Below are 13,016 nucleotides of genomic sequence, written 5' to 3' on the forward strand. Positions count from 1 at the left end.
GTAAACGAGAAATACATTCAGGTTGCTTTTAAAGGCTGGAACTCCGTTTCCTCTTTATTTTTGCCATCAGTGGATGGACACCATAGGAAATCATTCAACTTTTGGTGCTCTAGTTTTCCCATTTATAGACCTGGAGATAATAGTGGATTAATATGTATCTCTTGCATTTAGATATACAATTTATATTTCCAAATTAGGAGGTTATCTTCCATATGTAGTCAATGAAGTTAAGCTCTTATAGAGGCAACCAAGCAGAATTATAAGCTAAAAGATTTCAATCTCTTGTTCAAAGTAAATGGAGAAAGTRCTGATTTTTTCAGATGAATAGCCTATCACACAGCTTATTTCTATAGGCAGATAYTTTACAGAAGAAGATTTAGAAAGTGAAGAGATAAGACATGTTCAGAAGGTGAAAGTTATATTCTCTATTTTGGAGTGTCTGTTGTCCAAATAAGTGATCTACTACAGACCAAAGGCTCCTGCTTTTTATATATTTTTAAAGATACTATTATGAAGCTCCTTTACAGCTTTACAGGATGACATATTTGTTACACATTACCTCAATTTTGTATCAGGCAAGCTAATGCAACTTTGGAAGTAGACTTGCTTTGACCCCTAGAGGTCCTTTCCAAACTGAATTATTCTCACATGGRGTCACCTGAAGTTCCTCACATGTCAGTTCTTAAAAAATGAGGGAAAAGAGATAGTTATATTCATATAAATCTATGCTGTAAATAAGGATGGTTCTTACCAGTTTTCATTTGATATTCTTCTTGTGGCAAAATAGTGATACCATCATACCACCAGTGATACCATAGTAATGTAAACAGAACATGTTTCTACTGATTACACAATGAATGTAAAAACTGGATAAATCCATCAACATTCTCCTTCCCTTCTCTTCTTCCTCCTCTGTACGTGCAGGCTTTCTAGGTCATGTAGGCTAAATAACAAGTCTAGCTAGTGTCTGGTAAAATCTTTCTAAGAAAACAGCAACTGATGTAGAATAGTTTCAGTTATCAGAGCTGCTGTTGATAGCACTCCARATGTATCCTCATCCACAACACAGTCATTTAGGACCAACTTGCTACTAATTGCACATATAGCCTAGAACAGCATTCACCTCACCTAACTAAAGACATCTGCCAGGTAGCCATCTACATTTGAATCCCCACCATAAGAATCCTCTACAATTAATGGATAGAAATACTACTTTCAGAGTGCARTTTCTCTGACTTCTCTTAAACTTCTGTAGTAGGATGAGATAAGTCATTCTCAAAATATCTGCATCTCACTTTTGAAGGGAGGACAAAGCTTAGGCCAGTTAACATAGCTGTAGATGTCTACATTTAAGTTAGCCGAATGCCCTTACTGCCACATCCTCTTCAACTTCACACAAGGTCAGAAGCTATACCACCCTGAAACCCTGAGCCATAGAAATCTCAGGACTCCTCAGTGTTACGTGGATCTAAATAAAATCAGACATTGCTACACCAACAAGGCAAGCATGCCCCGAGGTTAAAAATCCTCACACAGTTTAAGCATATGTTATTAGTTTGAATCTGTTAAATAACACCTACTTTTTTTAGTGGTGCTCCATAATAAAAAAGGTCCCAGGAAGAATGGAGGGCATGCCCATTTAAGACATTTCTTAGGTGTAAATCTATTGAATGTAAATTCAATTATTTTTTCTCTCTTAAAGAAAAGCTTAGATTAAGCTTGTGTCCACCAGTGCAAAGCTCTTAGCTGCCAATTATGAAACTATACCTAATCCWCTCTCCCATCCCAAACCTAGACTGTCTGTGCTTACAGAGTCATCTTCAGCCTGTGAAACACATGTAAGCCAGAACAGTGTGCAGGCCCTCTTCGAGGATACCCTGAAGCATTCAGAGAGAAGGATGTATGCCTGCCTCATCTAACTGGGACAGTGGGATGGTATCGCCTCCCCAAAGCACTACACTTACCCAAGTATATCACAGGAAACAAAAGCAATTCAGGGAGCAAGAGAATTCTCTTCCACCACCCCCCCAACCTATCAACGGCTAGAGGAACACTTGGTGTATCTCAGTCTTCCTTGATCCTTTCTTATTCCTGGGGCTGTATGTTTATTGCAGAGAAAAGAGAAAGGCATCAGAAAGGGTTTTGCTATGTGAAAACTGATGTTGGTTCATTACCCAGTGAAGCAGGCACAGGTAGAAAGCACTGGCCAAGGCAGTGGGCAGTGCTGTGCAGAAGACTGCTTGCTTCCTACTGCAGAGCACATTTACCRTCTCTTTTGCATACTCACAAACTAGTTTATGCAGTCTTCCTGGCTTCTCTCTGTACTTGCACTACAGTGTGATAACCCCCTTGTTGTACCAGCATCACCGGTTTTTGTTGATGTACTAATTGCTTATACTTAAGGCCACTTCACAGCCTTASCTGACACTTATCTATTCTCTCCATACCACTCCTTTGACTTCTGCTTGATGGAAGAGAAGAAAGTACTTCTTCCCTTACTCTGATAGGCCAAGTGACCTTTTGCCCCTGCCTTAATCACCTGGGCCCAGGAGTAAGCAGTTATTCCAGGTGGAAGTACTGATTTGGGGAAAGGGGGGAAGATGAGGGAGGAAGGAAGGTAGGAGTGCCTGAGGAGCAGAAGTGTTTATATTAGTATTGCCTTAGGAAGAGAGTGGTATTACAGCTTATGTTAGTCTGTTTAGAGATGCAGATTATTTAGCTCATAAACACAACAGTTGTTAGAAAGGTATTCTTTAAAATAAAACTATAAACCACCTCCTCTTCTAATCAAGGCTTCCTGTGCTTCTGCTTCTGTTATTAATCAATAAAAATGCTGTGACAAACTGGGAAAAGAAACCTGTTATTATATAGAGCTTGTCTTTCTTGCCTGCCTGGATGCCCAGTGTTAAATCAAAAACGGGCTATTCAAAGAAAGAACCAAGAGGAATAGGTAGACTAGTAACAGAARTAGGCAGTTCAGATATGCAGATTCAAAGTAGTTAACAGTGTGCGCTCCCTCTGGGCCAGAGCAGTCACGGAGACTAGTCAGCAGAAAAGAAAAAGGGGTTTTAGGGAGAGAGGAGAAGCTACTCAGCTTGTGCTGTGGATGAAAGTGCCAGGCAAGGAGAGAGAGCACGCTGTTCCTCCCGAAATCTCTGCATAATTACAATAAGCAGAACCTTCTTGTGCAACACACAGAGATTTATGCTGCCATTACAAAGACTTCAGCTGAAACGCTATGGCGTGTTTTATGAGGATGTGYTATGAACAAGAGGAAGAAACAGACTTAAGCAGTCATTTTTTCTGAATATTTTCTCTTCTTTTTCAGGGTGTTTCTAAAGCCAGACTGCTTCCCAGCTCTGTTTTTTAACAGAGCCCCAGGAGCTGCTGTGGAAGAGAGGCCTGCCCAAGGATCAAGGAGGGCTTTAGGCTGACACTGAAACTGAGCCCTCTGGAGCAGCCACAGCCTAGCTAAAGAAATAGTTGGCAGGATGCTTTTGCTGTGTGACTAGGTCTTACATGTTTGGTGATTTTAAATAATTATGTTTTGTTTTGAAGAAAGTCTGGGCAGGCAGGGGCAAGCGATTTAGCCACCTTAGTGTCTCCTTCAGCACCAACCCTTCCTGGACCTGCTGATGCCACCCCAGTTGATATACAAGGGATGGTAACACAGGGCCTGGGCCAAACAGGGAAGCAGAGCTCCTCCGGGGCAGAGGTGAAAAATGAAGGCCTGGCACTGAAGAGGAGCTCTGAGTCCTTAGAGAGCAGCTCAAACAGCAGCCAGGAAGACAGGTGAAATGCAAAGTGAAGAGGCTATTAGAAATTACCAGTGAATCCTTCTTTAGGTCATAATTTAGCTAATGCTTTTCTCTCTTTATTCTTTCTGCCTTTTCTATGTTCTCTCTCTTTTTTTAAAAAAAACTTTCCTTTCCTTATCTCTTTCAACTTTGTTTTCCTTGAATTTCTTCATCTGCCTTGTGTAAAGGCTTCCTTCAGCCTATCTGCTGTCCTGCTCCCTCTCCTTATTCTTGTGCAACACCTCCATGCACAGGGCTCCCTCTATCTTGCAACTTTTTCCTACCCACAGCCTACAAGCCCTTCTGAAATTGTTCCWCTCATATATTCTCATTTTGACCCATAAAAGTTCTTCCAGTCTTCAGATTTGCGAGCATTTTGACAATGGAACATGGGAGAGGTCCTATGCAGCATTCAAGCCCCTGACAGCAGTCTTGCCAGAACCTCCTTTTCCCAGAGATGAGGCATGTTGCCCAGTCGGATAGAATAGGTAGGCCCAGCAGCTGTAAGCCCCAGAAGATAAAATAGTAGYGCTCAAATTTCTATGACTCCTAAAAGTAAAGCATGAACTTTGCTTGGAATATTTTCTGACAAGAATGTGTCAGCAAATGCTTTTCCTGTTTTATATATGCACAGAAATACAGAAAGTATAATTTTCTATTAAAATAACATTTACTCAAACAGTGATCCAAACAGCAGCAACTTTAGGCACAGCCAAACTCCTCCCAGCAGTCTGTGTACTAGAGTAAGTTGAGCAAGTGTCTCACCAACACTTGGCCCAATCACAGGAAATGTTGGAGGCTTTCAGTGAACTGAAAGCTGGAAATGGTGATTCTCTTCTAAACCAGGGACTTCCAGTGAATAGTGCATCTTATTTTGCCATTCAGTAGTAAATGCCAAGCAAGGTGCATGTCAATTATACATCTGTGCTGGCAATGGCTTATGTTGAATCTTGTCACAGCRAAACAAGAAAATTATCAACTTTGGAACTAATTCTGCATTTCTTTTTAGAGTATAATATCAAAACTAAATTCATCCTCAATGCTTTGACATTTTCTCCAAATGAATTTAGGGATTTTTTCTTCACCATGCAACATAACAACATTTTACATGGAGTGATGGGTCTAAACAGTTTCTTGGAGAAGTTTGTTGTAAGCCAGAGTATTGTTCATAGCTATTGCATTTTTCAGACACTGCCAGAAGTAAGGCTGAGATCTAGGGTTAGTTGGCCACTCCAGGACAGAACTTCTGCACAGCCTCTTCCTTAGCCGGACATACCGGGACTTCTGCAAAACTTTCTCAAGAAATATCAAAATAATTACATCTATTTTTTCATCTATAAGTCGCTGGTGAGCCATGTAAAATGTTGTCTTGAAGCTTCCACTTTTCATATAYTTGTTGGTCAGGACAAATATGGTCTTTTTGCTCAGCTGAATGCTCTGGGAAAGGTTGTCAAAGACTGGCTGCCCTGGAAGCCAGTCCCTTTCTTCCAGGCATAGATTGAACTGTCTGACTTTTTTATCTTCCAAATTTTCAACCAATTCAGTTAGCACCCAGTCATTCACAGCTGGATCTTTACTGTCATAGGCAATAAAAGCATCATAGCATGTATCCGGTAAAGGTAAACGGCGATAGCCCTTCAACTTGGCAGTACAGTAGTGGTAACTATACCACACATCCCAGAAATAGAGATGGCTCATAACTGTGAACACCATAAAACCTAGGACAGTTGAAGCTGACATAGCATATAGGATCAAATAGGAGGTGTCCAACTCACAGGTATACAGATCTAAGAAAATCACACTTTTTCCTTTATGTGCTCCTGGGCCATCACAGGTTACATCTGTGGCCAGGAGTGGAATAGTCACATGGGTCTGATTGATCCACCAAACAAACCACACTGCATCGCAATTGCATTTGAAAGGATTGCCGTGCAAAAGCAACACCTTCAGATTGTTGATGACATTTTCAGGAAAACTAGATTTCTTAATTATTTGGATCTTGTTTGAGCTGAGGTCCAAGTATTTCAAACTAAAAGCACCTCTGAGAAAATGTTTAGTTAGCCGCTGAATACGATTGTTTCGGAGTATCAGTTCTTGGAGGGTTGAAGAGCAATTGGACAGTTCTCCGGGAACTGTAGTCAGAAGGTTATTGCTAAGGTCCAATGTTATTAGTTTCTGTAGGAAACGGAGTGTTGTCCAGCTGAAATTCTTCAGCTTGTTATTGGTTAAGTTGAGTATCCTGAGTTCTGGAGGCATAGCTTCAAAAACACCAGGAGGCAAAAAAGTGAGAGAATTGAAGGAAATATCCAGTTCCTCTAGGCTGGTCAGATTCTTGAAGAATGACAGGTATCTAGCATTTCCATCCATCCATAAAACATCTAAGCGATTTCCTCTGAATTCTAAAACTTTGAGAGACTGGCTTTCCATCCCCGTGCTAATAGAGGTAGAAATCTCATTCTCATTCATCATCAACTTCTTCAGGTAAGGCAAGTTTTTCATAAAATTAAGCACATGTGTAACGCCTTCTGCAAGAAAATAATGTTTGTTATTGCTTAGATCTAGAACTTCTAGATTTTTCAGTTCTTTGAAAGCAGTTGAGTATAGCAAATCAATCCGATTGTTAGAAAAATCCAGATATTTCAGTCCAGACAGGTTGTTGAATTCACTTCCATTTAAAGTTTGGCTTATGGCATTACCTGACAAGTTGAGGCATCTGAGGAAACCAAGATCCTGGAAATCTGAGGGACTAATAAAAAATATGTTATTTCTGCTTAAATCCAAAGTTTCTCCATATTTCAGGCAATCCTCATTAACCAAAGGTTGGTAGGAAGCAGCCTCTTTGTCTTTGGACTTGCAGCTTCTCCCATACTCATCATACCTGAAATAATGCATATCTTGTAATATTCGCCTGTTGTACTGCTCTACTGAAATTCTGGGATTAGGGCAAAATCCGTAACAATTGCTTTCACCTGAAGGAGAAATTTTATTCACTGAGAGGTCAATGAATTTAAGAGCTTGGAATTTTTTGAACACTTTCAAGTCAGCAACTTTGATAAAATTAGTCCCAAGATCCAACACTGTTAGATTTCTAAGGCTGAGCAATGGATCTAGATTTTCTTGCTTCAATTCTTTAAAGACATAACCTCTGAGCCTCAGGGTTTCTAGGTTAACAAGGGAGGAAAATGTCTTCGATAGGTTCAAGGAAGGAGAGTACATCTGCAATTGAAAATTAAAGGACAGATCCAGCTCTACAAGGCTAGGAATAAGCTTCAAAAACTGAGCATCTCCAATCTCCTTTGCAAGGAAATTTTGGGAGAGGTCAAGCTCTTTGAGATTCCTGGTGTTTTCAAACCAGCTGCTGAGTATCCTTTGAAGAGAGTTACTGTGAAGTCGCAGAATTTTTAATTGTTTCAAGGACTGAAAAGCCTTTGGATGCATCTCAATTGTGCCTTTGGGGCAGGGAGTACAAGGATATGGGGCATTATAGCAACGTGGGCAATTACCACTTAGATCAAGGATTTCTAGGTTGTGAAGGGCAATTAAGTCATGTTCTTGAATCACTTGAATCATGTTATTGTAAATATACAATTCCTTTAAAGTCGATGACAAATTGGGTGGTATATAAGTTAAGTTGTTAGACTTCAAGGACAGTATTGTTAAATTTTTCAGGTCCAGAAAGGCTGTTTCTTCAATTTCAAATGAAACATTGCAGGGATTACGGTAGTAACAGTTCTGTCCCAGATACAATATCTCTATGTTTCTTAGCTCTGACAAATTTGCTCTTGTGATAGAAAAGATACTGTTCGCTTCCAGGCTCAGCAGACGTAAAGTTGTAGGAAGACCTCGTGGTATTTCCGATAGCTGATTTGCATCCAAATACAATGACTTCAATTTTGTCAATGCAGCAAAACTGCCATTCTCAATCTGCGGTCTCCTGACACAGACATGATCTTTGGGCCCCAGTCTGACAGGCACACAGTTGCATCTGAAGTCAATCTCCATGAGGTTTTTGAGATGAGCAAAGGATTTTGGATTGATGTGTGGGATATGGTTAATAGTCAGGGTAAGGTTGGTAGTATTTTTAGGGATTCCTTGGGGGATTTGTGTGAGGCGACGATCGCTGCAGTCCACCGTCACAGTAGCTTTGGAGACTTCTACGTCACAGGGTAAACTTTTGGGAAACCAAACTCCTGACAGCATCTTTGGAAATATGAAGAGCAAGATACACAGCAATGCATTTGGGATCTTTGCATGAGGCACCTAAAACATAAGAAAACAGTGATGTATTAAGTTAATGCAATGGGAACATACAGCATAGGATGTCATATCAATCATATTTTGTATATGTATCAGACCTACATACTTAGATGTATCATACATCTAAGCCAGGGTCCTGTCTCCCATGCTGGCTATCAGTGGATCTGCAGGAAGGATTATAAGTCTAGGAAATACATGTATTGGTATTTCCTCAGCTGCTTTCTTTTCTCTCTTATCACTAAGTATTGTAGAATAAAATATCAATCTCTAATAATGAATCACAGAAAACATTAAAGAATCTACTAAAAATGTCAAGGCAGGTGATTAAAGGCTATGTTCCTGTAAATAGTCTTTATTTAAGGAGAAATAAAAGGTATTAAACATGCAATAGACTGAGATTGTGTAATATGCAAAAATGAGTAAAGCTAACTTTTAGAGGCATATGAAACAATGAAAATCTATAGTCAGTTAAAATTCAGTATAAATTGTCAAAAAACTCACTAACAGTTTCATGCTTAATTCAAATTTCACATTATCATAAGGGTTCTTCCTCTATAAAGTGTCAAGACAGAGATATAGATGACTGAAATCAGTTAATGGCTATGCTTTCACATGCTTTTAATACCAGTATGTGTTTTAACTATCTAGTAAGCACAGAGGGCCAAGAGAACACTGTATTAAAGATATGTGAAAAAATAAAAATCAAGGAAAGTCAAATAAAATATATCCATAATAATAATAATAATAATAATAATAACAATGAGAGCCAGAATCCCACAAGCATGTAAAGAACCTGCCAAAATAAGTCATAAGTCTTTGCAGTCTTGCTTACTTTAAAATTGGTGCTAACTACAGGAAGAGCAATGGGCTGCTAATGTTTTACAACATACTAGTAGTTATTTCCTCAGCAGTAGCCAATGTCAAAGAAACTCTGGGCCTTTGAGGAGAGGCAGCCAGCCAGGCAAGCAGACAGTCCAGGCTTTGGCTTGCACAACCCAAGCAGAGGAGCTGTGAGTATTTTTCTGCCTTACACAGCTCGTTAACTGCCCACATCTACTTAACTGCCCAAACATCAAGCCTTAGGTTGGTCAATATGTTTGAACATGATCAAAAGCACAATAATCAAAACCAATGTTTCTCCCCGGATAACTCAGTTTTTAAGGATTGGAAAGCAATACATAGCACAGAGAATGCTGTTTAATAACCTGAATTAGTTATGCATGGAATTATCCTGATCCAGTGTAATACCCAGGTAAGCAGCTGAAAACCAGATAATTAGGTAAAGTTTCCAAGATATAAGAAAATGTTTTTTCTCTTCAGTTGGGATATGTCAATATATTAAGACCTTCTCATGATATTGACAGTATGTAAAAACACTTTTGAGTGTTGCCTGAGACACACTTTGTAGGTAACGCAGATTAAACGGGTCTTCCTGTTGTATGCTCTGTTTACTTAGACCACTGTATCTCCTCAGTTGTGTTTTTCTGCTTTACCTCACATAGCAATGCTAAGCATATCTATTCATCTATATGTCTACCTAGATAAGTGACTAGTGACTAGTAGGACAGCAAATGTAAGAGAAGCTAGGCCAAACCTCATACAGCACTGCACTTCTGCTCTGTGGATTCAGCAAAAAAAATAGAGTCACTCTGGAGAGTCATTCAATCAGCTTTGGAACAGAAAGCTTCAGTAAAGAAAGAAAAATGTAAAAACCTGCTGCAAATCTTGAATTCAACGTATTATCATATAAAATTCGTATCAGTAACCTGGTGCTCGGTAACACCACAGACTTTCCTCTGGCATGACTTCCTTTTACATTGCCAGGAAGCGTTACAGTGTTCTCTTCAACAGATCACAGAAAAGGGAAAGGTGCTTAAATATCCAGAATGGTACCCATGACTATCATTATATACATACTCAGGGAAAGCTAACCTGGATTAACTAGACCGGGACTGTGACCATGAATTCCAAGGCAATGAGCCATATTTCATTACTATCAACTCTTGTGAGGGCATTTGTTAAGAATTAAAATAACTTTAATTTGGCTTATAGTAATTCACTTTGGAAACTCGCCCAGACTGAGGCCATGGATAAGATAGTTCACCAGCGTCTTCAGGGAGGTCTAACTAATCTACTTTAGAGGATGGTTAACTTTTCTGATTTCCTGATGTAGATAAACATTTGGATGAAAATGGTGAATAGGAATAATCAGAGTAAGTGGAGAGCTGATCTGGAGAAGATAAAATAYATCCAATTCTTCCCATAATCCTAGTTTTTTATAGAACTAATTCTTCTCCATTAATATGGTCAGGGAAGTGGAAGGCAGGAGGGACAATCCACTGAAATTAATTACACAGAAAACTAATGGTCTTTGAAAGAAAAGGGACATTCCAAAASAAAAAATTTGGATAGGTTCTTGTAAATATTTTCCTTCCTTCTTTTCCAAGGGACCCATTAAATTGTCCATGTAAACGACTCTTTATTAGAATAATGAAACCCTAAGAGGATCTGTGCTAACTTAACTGTCCGTGGTTCCACATGTCCATGTGACTACCTCTCTTCCTCTTCCAGGTGCAATACATCCCAGGCTCCACAGTTATTGTGAACCAAGGGAGATGCCCATAAAACGTGGCAGAGCATTGATAGGGAAAACACAGACTCTTCCCGAAGAGCAGGACACGTCATACAGTCACACGGACGCCTTTTACCTTTGCCTATTGATGCACACCTCAGCAGCATGCAAAGTACCGCTCCACCAGCCATGCATGTTACCTGTATTTACTGAGCAGAATGCTGACGACTGTGATGGATCAGACTTTAACAGTCTGCCTTGCACTGCCATTACAAAAATGCTGAAGGATTTTTTTTGCTAAAATGGTAATAGTAGCCAGCATTGTAACTGCTTTATTTATTATTACTAAAACAGCATATTTTATTTTATTTATTAGTGCTATTCATTTAAGTCATGCTTTGACACTTTTATTCACCAGTCTTGGAAAAAAGAAATGGGCTTCCCTATTGCTGAAATGTGTATTCAATGGCTATTTCAAAATAACGAATGCAAACCTCTGTTGCCAGCTTGGGAACCAAACCACAGATTTGCTCTTCTTGAGGAAAAGCTGATCATAATCAACCTTTCAAGAAGATTTGCTAAACCAAATTAAAACTCTCTGTAGCCTGTCCAAGCCCTAGATTAGGACTTAGACAATGTGGAATTGCTGTCTAGTTCATCACAAACCTTCTGCATGAACTTATACTTGGACACAGCATTCAACCACCTGATTTTAGCTGCTTACCTGAGGTTCCTCCCTTCAGTGCTGTCACCCTGGGCACTGACATTCAAGAGAGAGGGAGTGAGAGGAGAGTGGCCCCCGCTCCAGCACTGTTCAKATCTCTGAACATGGAGGGAGCTCTACATGACTATGCTCCTAACACAGATTCTTTAGTTACATGCCTAAAATTAGGTGCAATGAATCCGCACCTTATTTACGTTCACAAATATATTTGTAAGTTCCTTAAGATGTCAAAAAATGTGTATTCAGATTTTCAAAATGCTCAGATTCTGAACTTTCAGCAATTGCTGTATTTCTAGAAAATAAAGCATCTTTGTAGAGTCAACCAAGCTCTTAATGTCTTTGTGCCTCATTTCTGTTTCATGTGTTTCTGCTTCCTGAAACCCTTTTAAAGCGGTACTTATTTAAATTGTAAACTGTTACATTATGATGCTATGTCTAACTATTTTCATGCATAACGTAGTGTTACTTCAACAGAAAGAAGGATTATAGAAATCAGAAGAAATAAATAATGATAAATTGTGCAAAGTCTCTGGAATGAGAAACAACTATAAAAGAAAAGCTACAGTAGCCGTGTGAACTATCATTTTCTCTGTGATCATATTTGGTTCTATAAGAAGTTCAAAAGTACTCATATTCTTATACTAACTGAGCACACGCCTAAACTCAAAGTTGAATTTACATTTGGTTTATAGTATTCTTCAAATATTCAGAAGCAACACAGCTAGGTGTTTCTTAAAGTAATTTTTTTCTGTAGATAGTCCATACATGCTCTAAAAGGTGAAAGAGTGGAAGGTTTAAGAGAAAATAGCTTCTCAAAAGTTATAGATATTGTAGAAGACATTATGATACTCAGCCTGTAACACATTAGTATGAAGAAACACTCTCCTTCCCTTAGCCATGTCATTATGTCTTACAGCCTATAACCACAATGGCTCATTCAGACATGTAGAAAGAAAGAAGGAAAAAAAAAGGAGACTACATTCTTAAACATCTTGAACAATTGTTGCAGTTAAGGAGTTTTAAGGACAAGTTCAAAATAAAAGTTTTACTTACCATTTTCTGTGCTCTTCCAAGTCTGAAAGACTTGTTGTTAGAGGACACTGTCAATCACAGCAGAAGAAAACAGTATAAAAGGGGTCCCCGCTGGCTCAGCTCAGGTACAGAGGAGGCTAAAACATGACATAACTCACACACGACAACAGCAGTAACCACTCTTTCTTTCTTCTCTTCAGCTGAACTGCAACTTGGAGAAATAATTAAATGTGAAACAACTGCTGCAACGCACTTCCTCAAATATTTGTCCTTAAAATTGAAACAGTCGTATCTCATTTAGTCCTCCACCCCCCATAAAAATAACTGAGAGTACTCTCATTTTTTCCTTCTTTCCTACACAAATTCTCACATTACTCATAAATCCACGTGCTGCTGCGGCAAAGGATTTCATTCCTTTTTCATTCCTTTTGGTCTCATATGCAGAAATTTGTTCCCTTCTTTGCTACATTTGAACATGTTTTTCATTTTAAGCTGTGTATTTTACCCAGCTACCTTCAGAGACTTTATTAAGACCTACCCCAAGAAGGTGAACAGACAGGGAACTACACTGGAAAACAACTGCAAAATACTTAGAAGGAGAACATAGGGTTAATCAGACAGGAGATGAATGTGC

At 39.1% G+C, this 13,016-nt stretch overlaps 1 protein-coding gene across 2 annotated transcripts; it reads right to left on the reverse strand.

The window, feature by feature from the left end:
* Positions 1-4,872: 4,872 nt before the first annotated feature.
* TLR7 (toll like receptor 7) lies at positions 4,873-12,679 on the reverse strand. 2 transcript variants are annotated; one of them, XM_085321452.1, is made up of 3 exons: positions 12,541-12,679; positions 12,404-12,450; positions 4,873-8,057 (listed from the first exon to the last, which is right to left on the reverse strand). In XM_085321452.1, exons 1-3 carry the CDS (start codon positions 12,677-12,679, stop codon positions 4,920-4,922), a joined length of 3,324 nt encoding a protein of 1,107 aa, XP_085177578.1. In that variant the 3' UTR covers positions 4,873-4,919. The 2 variants fall into 2 exon arrangements, with proteins under 2 accessions (XP_085177578.1, XP_085177579.1); XM_085321453.1 differs by lacking the exons at positions 12,404-12,450; positions 12,541-12,679 and adding an exon at positions 10,128-10,142.
* Between the last annotated feature and the right edge of the window lie 337 nt (positions 12,680-13,016).

This window comes from Rhea americana, unplaced genomic scaffold (assembly GCF_003343005.1).
Source record: "Rhea americana isolate MKP2758 unplaced genomic scaffold, rheAme1 scaffold_7, whole genome shotgun sequence".
Classification (NCBI taxonomy): domain Eukaryota; kingdom Metazoa; phylum Chordata; class Aves; order Rheiformes; family Rheidae; genus Rhea; species Rhea americana.